This window comes from Ambystoma mexicanum, chromosome 7q, assembly GCF_040938575.1.
Source record: "Ambystoma mexicanum isolate Mex_15411 chromosome 7q, UKY_AmexF1_1, whole genome shotgun sequence".
Lineage (NCBI taxonomy): Eukaryota > Metazoa > Chordata > Amphibia > Caudata > Ambystomatidae > Ambystoma > Ambystoma mexicanum.
Genome location: NC_090941.1, coordinates 473,767,073 through 473,782,446, shown reverse-complemented (window position 1 = coordinate 473,782,446; position 15,374 = coordinate 473,767,073). Strand labels below are relative to the sequence as shown.

Sequence of the window (15,374 nt, the reverse complement as noted above, 5' to 3'; positions counted from 1 at the left end):
GAGTGCCTCAAGGATCCTGTGCATTACCTAATTTGTATAACATATTCACGATTCTGCTATTTGCCCTTCTGGACCCTATCTGTGTATTTTATACAAACTATGCGGATGACACGCAAATCCTACTCCCCCTCTCTGGCAACTACCTTAAAGATTCCTCTTCCCTTTACTCTGTCTATTCGACCATCCAGGCATGGATGGGCACTCACTGCCTATGCCTGAATGATGAGAAGACGGAGATCCTTCTCGTGGCCCCCCCATGGCGTTCAAGAGGCTTGATCACCAATACTCTGCCTCCAACATTGACGGTATCCCGATCTATGTCTACCCATTTGTGAAAACCCTTGGAGTATATCTGGACACCACCCTCTCACTTTCACGGCATGTCAGCGCCATCGCCTCCTCCGCTGCCTACACGACCAAGTTAATAAATGCATCCAGACATTTCCTATCCCCGGACAGTTGCCTTACCATAGCCCAAGCCACTGTAGGTTCTCGGCTTCACTACTGTAATGCCCTTTTTGCAGGCACTACAAACAACAACATTCGGAAAATGCAGGTTATTCAAAATAATGCACTTAGAGCAGCACTGAACATCCCTATAACAGAGCACATCACTGAAGCAAGAAAAAAACCTACTGGCTCCCTGTATAAGTGAACAAATTCTCTTCAAAACTCTCTGTCTCTTACACAAATGCTTGTCCAAAGATGCCCCCATACCTATCCCAAAAAATGCACTAAAGCATCCGCCTCCAAACCCATCAGGTCTGCCTATGCCCACTGAGTCACCCAGCCCAAATTTAAACATGCCGAAGTTTGAGGCTCTAGCTTCCTGGCGGTTGCAGCCAAGCACTGGAACCTTCTCCCGCCTACCTTGTGAGCAGAACATTTGTACTGGTCATTGCGCAGGGCTCTAAAAACATTGCTGTTCACCTAACCTCAACAGACGATCACCACCCCAGGAGCATGGCAATTCTGCCAGAGGCTAACTGTCAATTCATTCACTATGTATGTTTACATTGTTTGTACTATCATGTAAGTAACTTGTCATATCACAGCACCTGGATGCCCTTGGGCTTTGTGCGCTCTATAAATGTTAAAATAAATAAATAGTATACTGCGATTGATAAAAGAGCCAGAATGTCTCATTAATCCCCTCCTGTGTGCTAATCAAATCTCCCGAATCACATCTGCTCTTTGTGATGGTGCTAGGGGGCTGCTCCCAGTGGATCAGCCAGGCCAGTTTCTGCCCAGCCTTGTCCCCTTCCCCATGGATCAGTGCATCCCGCCTACTTCCATCAAAGTGCGATAGTCTGTCTATCATGGTGAGAAGCCAGTACCATTGCTTTCCCTCTGCCAACTCCTTCTCGAGCACAGACACCACCCTCTCTGTCTCCTGCAACTTGTCTTGTAATACCCACCTCACCCCAGTTACCTTGGAAATACAGAGACCCTGATGGTTGCCTTGAAAGCCTCCCACAGGGTCCCCACTGATTCCACCGACCCCTCATTAGTCTAAACAAAAACTCACTATCTCTTCTCGCAGTGTTTCCCCGAATGCCACATCCTCCAGGGAACTGGTGTGTAGGCGCAATAGCCGTACCGGTGGGTTTTGCCACAACCCTTGCAGCTGTGTCCCTAGGGGCGAATGATCTGAAATGACTCTCCACAGGTATTTTGTATTATTGAAGGAATTAAAATCGTCTGCCCCCACAAAGATGTAGTCCAGTCGAGAATAGGACCCATGGACCCCTGAAAAATAAGAGTAGCCCCTCTCCTGCCCATGTAACCCTTGCCACAATTTCACCTGGTCGAGGTACCCCACAAACTCCCTCAAGGAAGCTGCCACCTGTTGCTTAAATTAGCTAGACTTCCCTGGACTGTCCAAGTGTGGGTCCAAACGACAATTAAAATCCCTCCCCCATATACACAGCCCTTCCCTATATCCCCCGCCAGTGTCAGTACTGTTGGGAAAGTCTTCATCGTCCATGTTCGGTGCATAGGATTTAATTACACAAATGTCCTTCCCCTCAAATGTACCCAAGAGCACCACTGTCCTCCCCACATCATCAGTCCAGACCTTGTCCACCCGAACCGGAACCCCTGCTGCAATCCAACTCAGGACTCCTCTATCATACGACGACTAAGATGGCCCCACCACTAAGCCCCCAACTTCTCCCAAGGGAATCCAAATCTCTCTGTACCATGTGTGGTTCCTGGAGCATGGCTAGCTGGACCCCATGATGTTTCAGGAATCCCCCCACTTGCTGGCATTTCAATCTGTTACCTAGCCTACGGACGTTCCAGGTCCCATTCTTCTGCCCATCCCCCCATGGTAGAGTACTCCTGCCCCCTAGTATGTCCCCAAACTGTTTCAGAATTCACACCGCCATCTAAACTGTCAACTCAAACATCAACCTCCCCTGCTGTCCTGAGCGTCATGTTGGCGACTCTAGCGAGGCCCAGAGCGCGTGCGGGGACATAAAGAACTAGGTTCTGCCATCCGCAATAATTTTCAGCTTTGCTGGGTAAAACCTCATGTATTTAGTGTTCAGCTCCCGAAGGTCGCGTCGTACTGCATCAAGTTATCCGTTTTTACTGTACTTCCATGGTGATGTACCGTAAAATCTGTATCTTTGCACTGCCCACCTCGTAACAGCCGGCTCTACGAGTCACCTACAGGATAGCGTCTCTGTCTCTAAAGTTGAGAATCTTTTCCACTATTCCCCCTCGGAGGAGGTTGGGAGGGGGTGGACGGCCCGGCGGTGGTGGCCTTCCCGGGCACCATGTGTGCTCATTCCACAGTGAATAGCTTTGAGAGGCCTTTCACCTGTAGCTTCTCCAGGGTCAGATGCTCCATGAACAGCTCCACGCTGGGCCCTTCCTCTCTCTCTCTCTCTGTGGGATCCCGACCAGCCATATGTTACAGCGCTGGGAACGGGCCTTCACATCTTCTGCCCTCGACTCCATGGTCCTCGTCACGCCTATGAAGCCTGCTACCTGTTTTTTGAGGTGCAGCAGATCAACTTCCACAGTATTGACTCTTTGCTCCACCTCCGTCACCCTCTCGCAGACCTTGCAAAGGTCAACACGCACCAAGGACACGTCCACTCCCACCTCCTTGATACTCCCCTCCAGGGATGTCCTTGTCTATAAAGCCTCCATCAATGCATCAAGCGTGACTCCTCCAGCTTCTTTAGATGCCCCATCTCCTCCGTGCAGCACCCACTCTGGTTTGGGCTATCTAGATTTGGGATCCGCATATTTCACCATCTTCTGCTGACCCTTCACCATGGTGTCTCCAAGACTAGGCTCCGCCACCACGGACCCCGCTCTCCCTCCAGGCAAACGTTCACATCAAGGCTGCCACGTAACACCGGCCACGTCTCTCCTGTCTCAGGTCTCACTCCACTGGTGGTAGCACTGCACTGTCCGCCACCGAAATCTCCCAGACCAGAAGCCAATTCCGCTGCCAGTACCTCACTCCCGCTTCACTGGGCTGCAGCTCCAGTCTGAAGTCCTCAACAGCTGGAGCTCCCCCGTTCAGCCAAGCCTCAAATGGCCCTTTTGTGTCTCTCTTGTGCGTGCAGCTAGCCCCCCCTGCAGAGCCAATAAACATGGGACAGCGCCGTAGTTAAACAGCTACTTAAGCAGGATTTCAGCAGGCGACCTCGGGAGCTCCGATGTATCAAGCCTACACGCTGCATTCGTCTGCAACTCCCCATGCTCCTGCGATCTTTGATTGATTTCTAGCTGTACAAGCTTTTGGCTGCTAGCAATGTGGTTTACAACTTTCTTCCTCTGGACATCTTTCTGTGAGTATTTTATCCAAATTTCCTTGGTATCAGTCTGTCTTCTCTGGCTTTGGCAATACAGGTTACAATGTCCGCTTATTTGAAATCCCTCTCCTTAGGAGAGTTGTGACCACCTTGCTTTATTATCACTTTACTTTGGCTTTGGCAATGCGGGTTACAATGTACCCCTGTTTGGAACTCCTTAGTAGGAGAGTTGCGCCCAGTTTGCCTTATTATCACTTTACTTTCGCTTTGGCAATGCGGGTTACAATATTCCCCTATTTGGAATCCTTCAGGGGGAGAGTTGCGGCCAGTTTGCCTTCATTCAATTGTTCAGCATTCAAAATAATAATTATTACCTAGCGGCCTCCTTCAGAGCACCCAGGCTCATCTGCTTCAGGCCAACTCACTGCAATTCCCTGGCGTCGCCTTCTGACTCGCAGGTATGCTGCTTCGTTCTTCAGGACTTCCTCTGCGTCTGACAGATCCTGGCGGTGGGCCACCACTCACGCTGACTATGAATTGAGCTTTTGCAGCTCTGTGCACTCTCTGGTGAAAATCCAATACCGGCGCAGTCCAAAGTGTGTAGAGAGCTTCTCTTTATCATGGGATGGCTGGCTTCAATACCGCTTCCCTCTGCGAGTCCTCTGCATAACCAACGAATCCCGACCTCTGTTTCACGGCGTCCCACTGCCGACACAACGGCAACTTCTGCTTCTGCTTTTCCCTGCTGCTTCATCCTCGCCCGCACCTGAAAGGCCTTTAAATGTTTGAAGGTCCCAATCAGATGCTGGTCATTACAACAGCTGGACCGCTCTCAACAATTTACTAACTCTGGGCCCCTCTTCCTCGTCTTAGTACTAAGAGCATAGTCCATAATGTTCTTGTTTGTTCTTTCTTTAATTAATCCAATCTAATTGAGTGATTGAGCGGTTTTACTCTTAAGGGAGGGTTTTAAAGGAGTCTGTTTTTCCCTTGGATCTGAGATCTAAACATAAGACCGAACCTTAACTGGAAGCTGTAACATTAACGTCCCAATCCCCCTGTGTACCATTTTCATATTTGTTAAACAGGTCTTCATATTTGGCACTTTAGGTAATCCTGTGAGAGGGAGTCTTCTAGTGATAACATGCCATTAGATAATTAGGCATTAGAGAAATATCCTCAGAAGAGGATGAATACCTCCTCTCGCCTAACGTAGTCACCACTTCCCTCTGACAGCAATATCCTCCCATGTGATCCTCCCTCCTAATACCCCCCCACCTGCCCCCTGCGGATCAGGTTGTGGCTGCCTTTCCCTGGCCACATGAGAGGAGACTTTAGGCTGGGGTTTCGTGATGACTATGCAGGATTCATCACAATGGGAAGTTCCCTTTCCCAGGCCAAGCTCTGATGTGATGGGTTATGTGCTATGCCTCTGCAGTATGGTGGCAAAACTGCTGACCAAAGCTTGCCATGTCTTCAGATGTTCAAACAGTGGTATAGCCAAAAGGCTTTTAAGATTGTCTCTCAACCTGGTCAGGAAGTCCCGACTATGACTAGGGCTTTGTGACAGTTATAATGGCCCCTATAGAGTTCTGTACATAATGGGTGAGGTTAACTATTTGGTTGATATGGCTCCAAGAAAACTCGTAGAGCTGCCATATTAACAGGCTCATGGAGTGAGGAGATGGTTGCTTTGCTTTTCACCAAAAGGGGAAGAACGTGAGCCTCTCCCAAACCACCTCCTGAGCAAACCCATATATGGTTCAGTGGATGGAGTTGAAATCCCTCCACAACTGTCTTCTGGTCAATTGTGGGCATGCTGAGCTTTGCTTCAGCAGTTTTTCTCCTAGTTTTCCCTAACAGTCTTAAACATGACAACATGACATATAGACTGGAAATTGTCTCTGAGAAAAATAGGAGTATAGAATGCCAGATAAGGTCAGAGATCACTCCAAAGCTGTGGTCATCAAGATGCTAGACCTTGTTTTGATTGGGCCCTTTGGTGCAGCCCTGTTGTTCTGGTACCAAAAGCAGGAACTCCATATTTTTGTGGAATGTAGAGGCCTGCATTATATCATCAAGACAGATGTTTAACCTTTGCCAGGGTTGTTGAGCTTGTGGATAAACTTGGTGCTGTAAAGTTTTGAATAACGTTTTAATTCACTTCAGGGTATATCATGTCAAACTGTGCCAAGAAAAGGCATTTAATACACCAGAAAGCCTTTTACCAGGGTTAATGAATTCACCTACCTCTTTTGCAAAGTTAGTCAACAAATTTCTTAGTGATTTGGAGATGTTCTGTGTTATTTATCTAGATAACCCAGAAGCCTTCAATTCTACTTGGGAGAAGCATGTTGGACATCTTGATAAACTGTTAAGACCATGAAAAAGACCAACCCGCCTATCAAGGCTTCAAAATGCCAGATAGGTTGGGGCTCAGTGGTCTGTCTAAGACATGAGATTGGCGGGGGTAGCATTCAGCCTCTCCCCATAAAAGCACAGGCTGCATGTGTCTGAGAGACACATATCACTCAAACCCAGGTGAGAGCCCGTTTGGGGTTTACTAGGTGTTGCAGGAACCTTGTCTGACTATAGGACCATAGCAGCTCCCCCTTTATGCTAATTACATCCAACAAATTTCCTTTCAAGGTTGTTTGGACCGAGGAGTGCCAACAGACGTTTCTGTGGTTGAAGGATAACCACTGTAAAGCACCAGTGTTGATGGCACAGAATTACAGTAAACCTTTCTTAGTTCAGACAGACACATTTGAAGCCGGAATGGGAGTAGTTTTGCCCCAAATAGATGACAGATAGGGAGCATCCTGTAATTTTCCTCAGTCACTAACCTACAGTTAGAGAACATAGATGGGCAGCTATGGAGCGACTGTTTTCTGTTTTTCAACTTCATGGCCCTATCTCATTCTATTTATTTAAATACTGATTGATCATTATCCCTCAAAGTGGTTTGTGAACAAGAAGGGAGAACATCCAAGGTTGTAAAGGCAGTCCATTCGCCTTCAAGGGCTTGACTTCATCATGGAGCATAGGGCTGGGGCTAGTCAAAACAATGCAGATGGCCTTTCTAGAAAGCTCAACCAACTAGAAAAGGGTGAAAATCCAGTGGGGTTACTGCTTTCTGTGTATTTCTGTATATTTATTCTGGGGAAAGAGTGTGAGTAACCTTACATTTTTCTGTTATGCTCTGACCATTTTATCCCAGTGAGTTCCATCCGTATCTCAACTGGATAATTAATACATTTGAAATGTATTTGTAGCTTTGTGTAAGCAGTCGGGCCACTGTACTTTGTTGCACTTGTTTGATAGGGTGAAGCCTGGGAATTACAATGTAGGGTATTTTGCTGATTTGATCTCCGACCAGGATCTGACAAAGGTCTGTGTGGATGTCCCTGTGGGGGATGGCTGTCTGGGATTTCTCTAGAATCCAAACCTCATGAGTACCTTCGAAGATGGTACCAAATGTTGGTGTGTGGTGGCTAGCACTATTTAACTGGCTGATAAATGTTTTGAATGGTGCATGATTGAGTGATTTGTAGGCTATGGTCACCCCTTGCCCTGTGGTTTGGGCATAAAAGATGACACTGCCCCTGAACGTTGTCAATTGCTGAAATGTAATGAGTCTTCAAGAGAGATGACTGACCTGAGGACAGAAATACACGCTCTGCACCAGTATTCTTTGAACCTTAAGAAACCCAGCGTGCAAGCTCTGCCTCTATGACCGCCTGAAAGAAGGTATTCAGTGCTCCATTCCCTCCCTTAATCACTTGGGAATAGCTGGATTAATTGACCGGAAGGCGCTTTTGTGTCTCTCCAACTTTTTGGAATTTCACATGCTTGACCCTGGAATCTGAGCACCGACGTGACTGGTGTTTCTGCTAGACCATTTATTAGATGCTCAGACTGTGGAGCAGGACCCTGATACCATTCTCCTTTCCTCGAAACCTACAGTATCCTACCCTACTATGCTTTCTTCCAACCACTACCCGTGACCCCTGGCTAGGGTCACTATTGCTCCATCGCCACTCTGAACTTTCTGAGCTGCTGTTTCTTTGCCTGCCCTTCTCTTAAACTGGCCACAGTGGTCAGTTCCTCCATAGTCAGGGTCTCCATTTGCTGACCATACCTATCCGACTGTCATCCACACTATTTGCTGCTCCAGACATAAGGACCCCTCCCTGAAGTCTTAACATTGAGGTTTAAACCTTCTTTCATCATGGGATTTCTATCTCGGAGGGCCCAGGCTCTTTTTCAAGTGTTAGTTCCTTTCTACTACCACTGCAGGGCTTCCATGCTGACCCCTTCCCATCCCGCTGACAACTGCAACCTCTCTGGCTGCTGCTCCTGAAGCTGCCTCTGCAACTATGAATCCATGCTCTTCTGAGCTGGCTTCCTCATGTAGATCTCCTCTTGGGTTCCCCTTAAACACTCATTGCCATGTTTAGGTCCCCAGGCTGTAGGGCTGTTGTGCTGACCCCTGACTGTCCTGACCCAAACTGCAACCTTTCCTGCTGTTGGCATCACAACTCCCCTTGGCAAGCACCCATCCTGGGCGGTGGTGAGTAAAACTGTGTGACTGGACTTCTTCCTTGAGATCCACCTTGTCCCTCTGGAGTGCTTCTTTGGGCTCTCTGCTACTATGTACCTCCACTGAATAACATTGGGGCATCTTTCATTAAGTGCCATAGGGTAAGATTGTGTTTACAGCTATAAGTGGCTGCTGGGGAAATACTGTGAAATATTGTTGTAGTTCATGATCCCAACAGTTCATTGTGTGTTTTTTCCAATATTCTGAAAGTTAAATAAATTAAAGCAACTAAATATTTTTATGTTACTGCTCAACATTATAATAAAATATATATTTTTACAGATCTGTTGTGTGGGCCTTCCCTTATTGTGTACTAATCAATGTGTTTACTGTACCTTTAAACTCATCTTCTTCTAAAAAATTCCCATGACTGCCTGACCATACTGCCACTTAAAGAGTAAGGATAACTTCGAGGAAACAAGAGACGCAAGCTACTGCTCACTGATGAGGCCCAACAAAGCCGGAAAATATTTGGGGATGCTTGTGGTCTCGTGCAGAAGGAATGTGACCAATCAAATCGGGCTGGACTGCCCCTGCTGGGGTGGGACCAAGCCTGATTTGTATATGTTCTTTCCCCTTTTGTAATGGCTTGGCAGGCGAAGAACGATGGTCTGGAGGGTTGCCCAGAGCAATGCCAGAGGTTAAGATTAATTCTAAACCTTCCGGTCATCACCTCTTTTGTGTTGCTAACTTTGAGGAAACACCATGTAAGCCAAGTAGGTTGATATAGCTAGATAAGACTAAGACAGATCGTACTAACACACAAGTTCTCAGCAGCAGAGGGTTTACGATTTGTTTGTATTTATTTGTAAAATTCACTTGAACCTTCCAATGCTCACACTGCTTTTAGTTTGCTGGAGAGGGCTGTATAATCAGGCCCATAATAACAGACCAATAGGGCAGAGGTTTATGAAAGGGTTTAATAGTGATACGTTCTCCTATACTTGAATCGATAACTGCTGAATCTGCTATCCATTCACTACATCTATTAACATTCTCAGACTTCATTGAAAAGTCTGGAAGACTGCTGATGTATTTTTTTGCTTTTGGCAGGAATTTCTAAGAGGCGAGAAGCTACTGGATGATTTGATCAACCAATTGCAGCAGTTTGCAGCCAAGGAAGCCCTTCTTGAGTGCATTGAAAATAATGTTAACACAGCCAAACAAGAACACTGAAGTGCATGTGGAGTGACATATCAGTGCTTCTAGGCCTGTTTTGCCCGTTTCCGTTTGTTCACCTAAAATATGAAAAGCTGAGAAGGTTCAGAAGATCAGCAAATGCTCTGCACATCAAGGACCCCTTGCAGAAATGGTCTTTGTTATGTCATGTCTCCTAGATTATCTCTGTTGCATCTAATGTGGTTGTGAGAACAGATTGCAGGTTATCTTCAGGATCTGTATTCCTGCGGTGGTGTCTTCAACTAGGTCACCCTCCAGCTCTCACCTACCCCCCCCCCCCCTGCCAATGCCACAGAAACATTGCCAGCATTGCCAACATCAGGGAATGGAGAATGTGGACCCAACCCTCGTTCATGGTGGAACATTGCGCTTAGCCTGATGCAGTGGAGCCAGCCTGCTACGATAGTGTGTACCAAAGAGTACACTAATCATTTGGACTTGGGGCACACAGACTTACTGAACGCTTTGCACATTTTAAAGAAATCGACCTATGAATTTACATTTTTCCTGTACTGTGGGAAACATCACCCTTTCTAAACGGTCACCGTATCTGCAGCATTAAATGCAACACGTGGGTACACTTGAAGGCTTTAGATATTTCCTGTTCTTTTTGGCACAATTGACCACCTACCGGTTGCACCAGATTTGTAGCATTAGTTTCACAATTATTTTTTCCAAACCCACAGAGGGTAATTTCTTGATAACCTTCTGTTTAGTTCCTCTGCAATATAATCTTTATTTAACTCATGGATTTGTGTACAGAACGAGTTGGAGATTTTAAGTGTAAGATCATTCCGAGGGTTTGGCTTCCGTTCTTTATACAAAATAGATGCATTCTGGGTCACAACCTGCCTCCATTTTACACTTGTTGTCGTGTTGGCTCCTTGAAAGCAAAAGGTCACATTTTGATCAGTGTGTTTATATCTAAAACACAGAATGTGTTTTTAGTATATGACTTGTGTTGAACTCAAGTGGTGTAACCTACATGGGGAAGGAGGTTTTTAACTTTCAGGACTGCAGAATCTTTCTGCCGCACGATCCCTCTTTAATGCATAGAAAGGGCAGCCCTTGATTGATGCTACTGTTTTTTGTAATTGCCTTTTGAATACAATTTTACATGCAAAACAAAACAAGAGCAGAGCTCTCGCCTTAAAAGGTCAAAACAAGCATGCATGAAGAAACCCATAAACATTTCAGTCATAATGAAGTAGTCCTGTTCAAGGGGACAGTCAAGAGTTTAATCAATTTACGGCATGGAGTGGGAGTGCTTCAGAACTTAAAATGTAATGGAGAACATTTTGTGACACCCCTTCGGCAGTTGAGACATAGTGCATAAAATATAATCAAGCAAAATAAAATTTTGGAATGGCAGAAGCCCATGTTCAATATCTCCCAACAATTCAAATGCACACTAAATTGAAGTATCTAGACACTGCCTGCCAGCCAAAGCTGGCCCCAAAATAGACCGCTCGTTCAGTATTTCCCTGTGACCTTCATTGTACAATTGTGAAGATGGCCACTGTCCATGGCATGTAACCAGTTATATTTCTGATCCAGTTTCTTTTTGCAAGCACAGAATTTCAATCTGCACAATCATTCTCGTTTAAACAAGCATAACCTTAAAGGAGCGCTATGGGTGTGAAAGCTCAGGCAACTGCCCCTCTGGTTCCAATGTTCAGCAAGAGCCACCCCCGACCCTTAATTATATGCCCAAAACTAATACAGCCGGGTATAAACTTTACAACATTCTCTCAAGTACAGAGCAGACTATCCAACACCTTCAATTATAATCGTTTTTTTATAACGTGCTTAATACAGAAGAGGTTTCTAAGCATGGACCCATTCGAACCTGTGTTGCTCTACGTCATCTTGCTTCCAAGAGGAGCGCGTTGCCACTTAGCTATACTACCCGGCCCAAATTTTCAATGAAAAACAAACTAATACCGAGATATGCTAGTAAAGAAATGGAGCGTCTAGATTCCCATGTTGTGTTTATGGCTACTGTCAACATAGCCCACCCCTCTTCAGCCCTTCTCCACTGCAACTGTGGTTCTCCGGGATTGACTTCTGAAGCTCCCCAGCCCTTTCAATATCCCTTACAAAATATATTCCTTCTCTTTCCAAGTAACTCCTAACTTAGCTGGATGTAGCATTCCTGCCTTTGCTCAGGTGTGGATTTTTATTTTTAAGCCACTGAGTCTCCCTTGCCTCCTCTCTGTCTCAGGGGCCAAGTCAACAAAGAGAAGATCATTGTGCGGTTGACATTCTAATTTTGTTTTTGCATTTACAGCTTTTAAAAATTCTCACCCTATGCTGGGCATCAAAAACATTGCTGATAAGCTATGGACCCACTTCAAAATCTTATGACTTAACAGAAATGTGTGTTTTGGTCTAATCGCTCTTATCCACATACATGGTGTCCACTTCCATCGCTAAGTTCAGCATCTTGGTGGAACCAGTTTGAAGCATAGGAAATTAGTTCATTGCTTTATACATCAGTGGTGAGACCAACAACCCAGATTAGTTTTGCCCACACCACATTCTGTAGATATTCTAGCCTATTTTCATTGGCCCTATTACCTTTCATCACTGCTTCCATCTCCTAGGCCAGCAGCTTCCCCAACAGGACTGTCTGGGTGCACTGATAATCAGATTTAGTAGTTGTATGTCCTAACGTAGAGGTACGAGATTGCAACTTGCCACCTTTTCATTCAATGTGTCTAATTTACTCTTTAAACGTGACAATGTTTGTTTTTCATTGCAACCCAACTCAGCCATCACAAGGTCCTGTGAGGGTAAGGAAGGCCAGACTCTTCCTGGCTAGTTGAGTATTGCTTGTTTGAGTTACATGGTGTGAAAAAGACCTGAGGCTACGGATTTATTTCTTTTTGGTTTTCCCAGAGGCCATTGATACCTCTAGCTTCAAATTCTAGGGCCAAACCAGTCAAGGCGAGACTCGTTTGGCCGAGTCTGGTCTCAGCGCTGTGGGGAAACATCATTCCCTCTCATTGCTCCCTCCCCTGTTATCTCCCAAAGCGGGGGACACCTGCGCAACCCTCTTTTCCCCACCTGCCTCCCCCCACATCATGCCATCTGTTCCACGGGGTACAGCCACCCACTCTTCAGGTTCCAAAATGTCATACATTCATACACATGCACACCCACAAACTATACGCATAATCCCTGTACCCAAACCTCCTCCTGACCTCACTGCTTACGCCGCCACTGCAACCGCCAGCCCCATTTCTTGGATGCGCTGTAAGCGCATGTGTTGATCCACGACAGGCCTCTGTTCTGCGAAAGTGGCCTGTCTGGGGATTGTATGTAGCCAAAGCTCGCTTTAAAGATCTGCAGTGCCCCCATCAGCATCTATTACTTGGGGAATAAACAGTCTGCAGCAGAGATGAAGACAGAGATAGGTGGGGCACTCCCAGACGATTACAAGCAAATCGTGAAGATATGCACTGCATTATCAGAGCTCCTTCCCAAACAGCTCTCGCATATGCGTATCATCGCCCACTGTGACAGAATAGTTGAGAATGGTGGTCCACATTTAGCAAGGTGATAGTCACTGTATGGCGCTCTTGCTAGAGAAAGTTGCCCAATTCATGCCTGATCTCAACATGGTCACAATACGTTGACAGGGTTAGCTTTCATGTTCTACATACAGAGCTCGCTTAGGTGAGGTAGACTCAACAGGGTATCTAGTTCCATAATGTGAGGCAGGAAAATGCACATTAGGAACTTAACTTTGCACCTCCAACATGATCAAACAAATCATGCACTCACCTCAGTGGACCACATCACTTCGGCCAGCAATGTCTGCTCTTTACTGCCCCCATGCCACTTTTAGAACAAGCACAAAGATATTCCCGGGACCCCCAAGACCAAGACCCCTAACTGGAAGGAAATGTACTGAGCAGGAAAAGCTCCAGTTCAGTTCAATCATGTCCGCTCTGCCCGCTTAGTTTCTGCAGCCAACTTCTTTAACCAAGTAAAATAAGGGAGGATATCCATAGTACCTTGAAGCTCGCATAGGCCTTTTCAGCAGGCAATACCTGTTCTCGTTCTCAAAAATCTGCTCAAAGGCCACCACAAAATTGGATTAATTGTCCTAGACAAGATTGGGACTTGTAAAATTTCCTATCAGAAATGCCACATTGGTATGATCTAAACAAAAGGCACAATGTTTAAATGTATGTGAACGATGAAAGAATGAAAGTACTCCTTGACCCAATTACCAGCTGCTGAGATTCTTTCCAGAAAAATGGATTCCACAGCAGTCCTTATCAACGCTGAAGTGTTGTGCTCTGGTAGCCTTACAATAGGACGTTTCTCCATTACAAGTTTTTCTGAACCTGCACTTTACAAGAACCCTTTCACTTCTCTGGAACTCTTCTCCTGCCACTTCCCAAACATAGGTACTCAGACAGCCACTTTCCCTCTCAACTATGGACCTCCTTAGAAACAGAAAAACGTAATTGAAAACTCACCAAGCGTGTCACTATGGAATAATGAAAAACACTTAGAAAATCTCAGTAGGGGCCTTCAATCTACTAGTAACACCAACTAATGACAAATCCATAAAACTACAACTTGACACCCTCACCCTACTCTACTGAACTGCAACCATGCGCCATGGACAACCTAAACCCCTCTAGACACCATAGCCCCCTTCCAAAAGTGCCCTTTTTTAATCATTGAAGAAAAGTACTCACCTAGCGCCCAACTCAAACCTGACAAACCATGTTAATACACTGCCTGATATACTCAACACCTTGCACAATCCCTTCATGCAACCCTTGAAGGAGCTCCTCTTCATGTTGTACTTCAGTATCCATACAGAGACGAAACACAACGGTACCTTAAGATCTCGTCTATGAAAGATTGCTTCCACCACAAACTCCCTCTATCGCTTTCGGGCATGGATGTCAATCATCTACCGCTAGCACAGCCCAAAATGGAACATGTAATTCTCTATAACTCTACTAAGCAAACTCAAGTTGCAATTGGAGGGATTCTCGCCCATCCTCTCACCTAATGCCAAGTCCCTTTGCTTCACCAACCAGAGCAACCTATCTTTCAAAGCCCATATCGCCAAGAAAATGTTAATCCTCAGGTGCAAGCTTTTGCTCCTTTCTCACATAGATTGCGGCAATGCCCTGCTGACCAGCATATCAGCGCAACCTGGCCGCTCTGTAAACTGTCCATCATGCAGCACAAATTCTAGCCCATCACCCCAGTTGTAAGAGAACTACTGGCTTCCACTTGAAACATACATTAACTTCAAAGTAGCCTTCCTCACCTCCTCACCTTCCAGACAATAACATGCAGCACCCCTGACACAGTGGCGTGCGCACCTCCCAAAGCTAAGACACTTAAATGTAAAATGCAACACCAAGTAACACATTTTGTTAGACGATGAAAGTTGACGACTGAGGGGTATTGTACGCCTGCATTTATCAACTATTACATTTGGAGTATACATGTTTTTGGAGATTTCTTAAATTAAAGGTGCATTGCTCCACTTTGCATTGCATGTTTACTTGACCCTTGTCACGTTCCCTGTCAAGCGGCATCATTCAGGGTGCAAAGTTTGCACTCGCCATTAGCTCGTTATATTTGACTCTTGGCAAATCAGAAATGGTGCACTGTGTGCATGTATGGCATTGAGGTAGCAAGTGACATTTTGATGGCCAACTAGTAGTTGCAACTTTAATGTTTGCCTTGGTTATAATTACAAATTCGGAAATGACGTGTTTTTAAGGTTTTGTAAATATGAATAATTACTGCTACTTTAACATAACGAATTAGAT

At 45.7% G+C, this 15,374-nt stretch overlaps 1 protein-coding gene across 3 annotated transcripts in view; it reads left to right on the top strand.

The window, feature by feature from the left end:
- The window catches only part of MTRF1 (mitochondrial translation release factor 1), a 676,299-nt gene extending 661,214 nt beyond the window's left edge, over positions 1-15,085 (top strand). For all 3 annotated transcript variants that reach the window (XM_069640531.1, XM_069640529.1, XM_069640530.1), the window contains one exon: positions 9,433-15,085. In XM_069640531.1, the coding sequence (XP_069496632.1) occupies positions 9,433-9,555 (123 nt within the window). In that variant the 3' untranslated portion in view covers positions 9,556-15,085. The remainder of the gene's footprint in view (positions 1-9,432) is intronic.
- The last annotated feature ends 289 nt before the right edge of the window (positions 15,086-15,374 follow it).